General features: G+C 65.4%; 1 protein-coding gene across 1 annotated transcript; it reads left to right on the top strand.

Annotated features, from left to right (window-relative positions):
- Positions 1-2: 2 nt before the first annotated feature.
- Positions 3-353, top strand: MARVELD1 (MARVEL domain containing 1; the record flags this gene model as incomplete). The annotated part of the gene is made up of 1 exon (XM_014532627.1): positions 3-353. A coding segment is annotated over one exon (351 nt), but the record flags the coding sequence as incomplete, so codon positions are not given.

Here is a 353-nt window from a genome sequence, read left to right as displayed (position 1 = left end):
CCGCCTTCTGGATCACCATCGCCACCAGCAGGTACCAGGGGCCCGTGCACTTCGCGCTCTTCGTGTCCGTGCTCTTCTGGCTGCTGACCCTGGGCCTCTACTTTCTCACGCTGCTGGGTAAGCACGAGCTGGTGCCCGTTCTGGGCTCGCGCTGGCTCGTGGTCAACGTGGCGCACGACCTGCTGGCGGCTGCGCTCTACGGCGCCGCGACAGCCATCATGATCGACCAGACTCAGAGGCACAGCTACTGCAACCTCAAGAATTACCAGATGCCCTGCGCCTACCACGCCTTCCTGGGCGCCGCCGTCTGCGGGGGCCTCTGCCTGGGCCTCTCCCTGCTCTCTGAGCTCTAC

The sequence above is a fragment of the Myotis brandtii genome, unplaced genomic scaffold (assembly GCF_000412655.1).
Source record: "Myotis brandtii unplaced genomic scaffold, ASM41265v1 scaffold902, whole genome shotgun sequence".
NCBI classification, from domain to species: Eukaryota; Metazoa; Chordata; class Mammalia; order Chiroptera; family Vespertilionidae; genus Myotis; species Myotis brandtii.
This window is presented reverse-complemented; position numbering and strand designations above follow the sequence as displayed.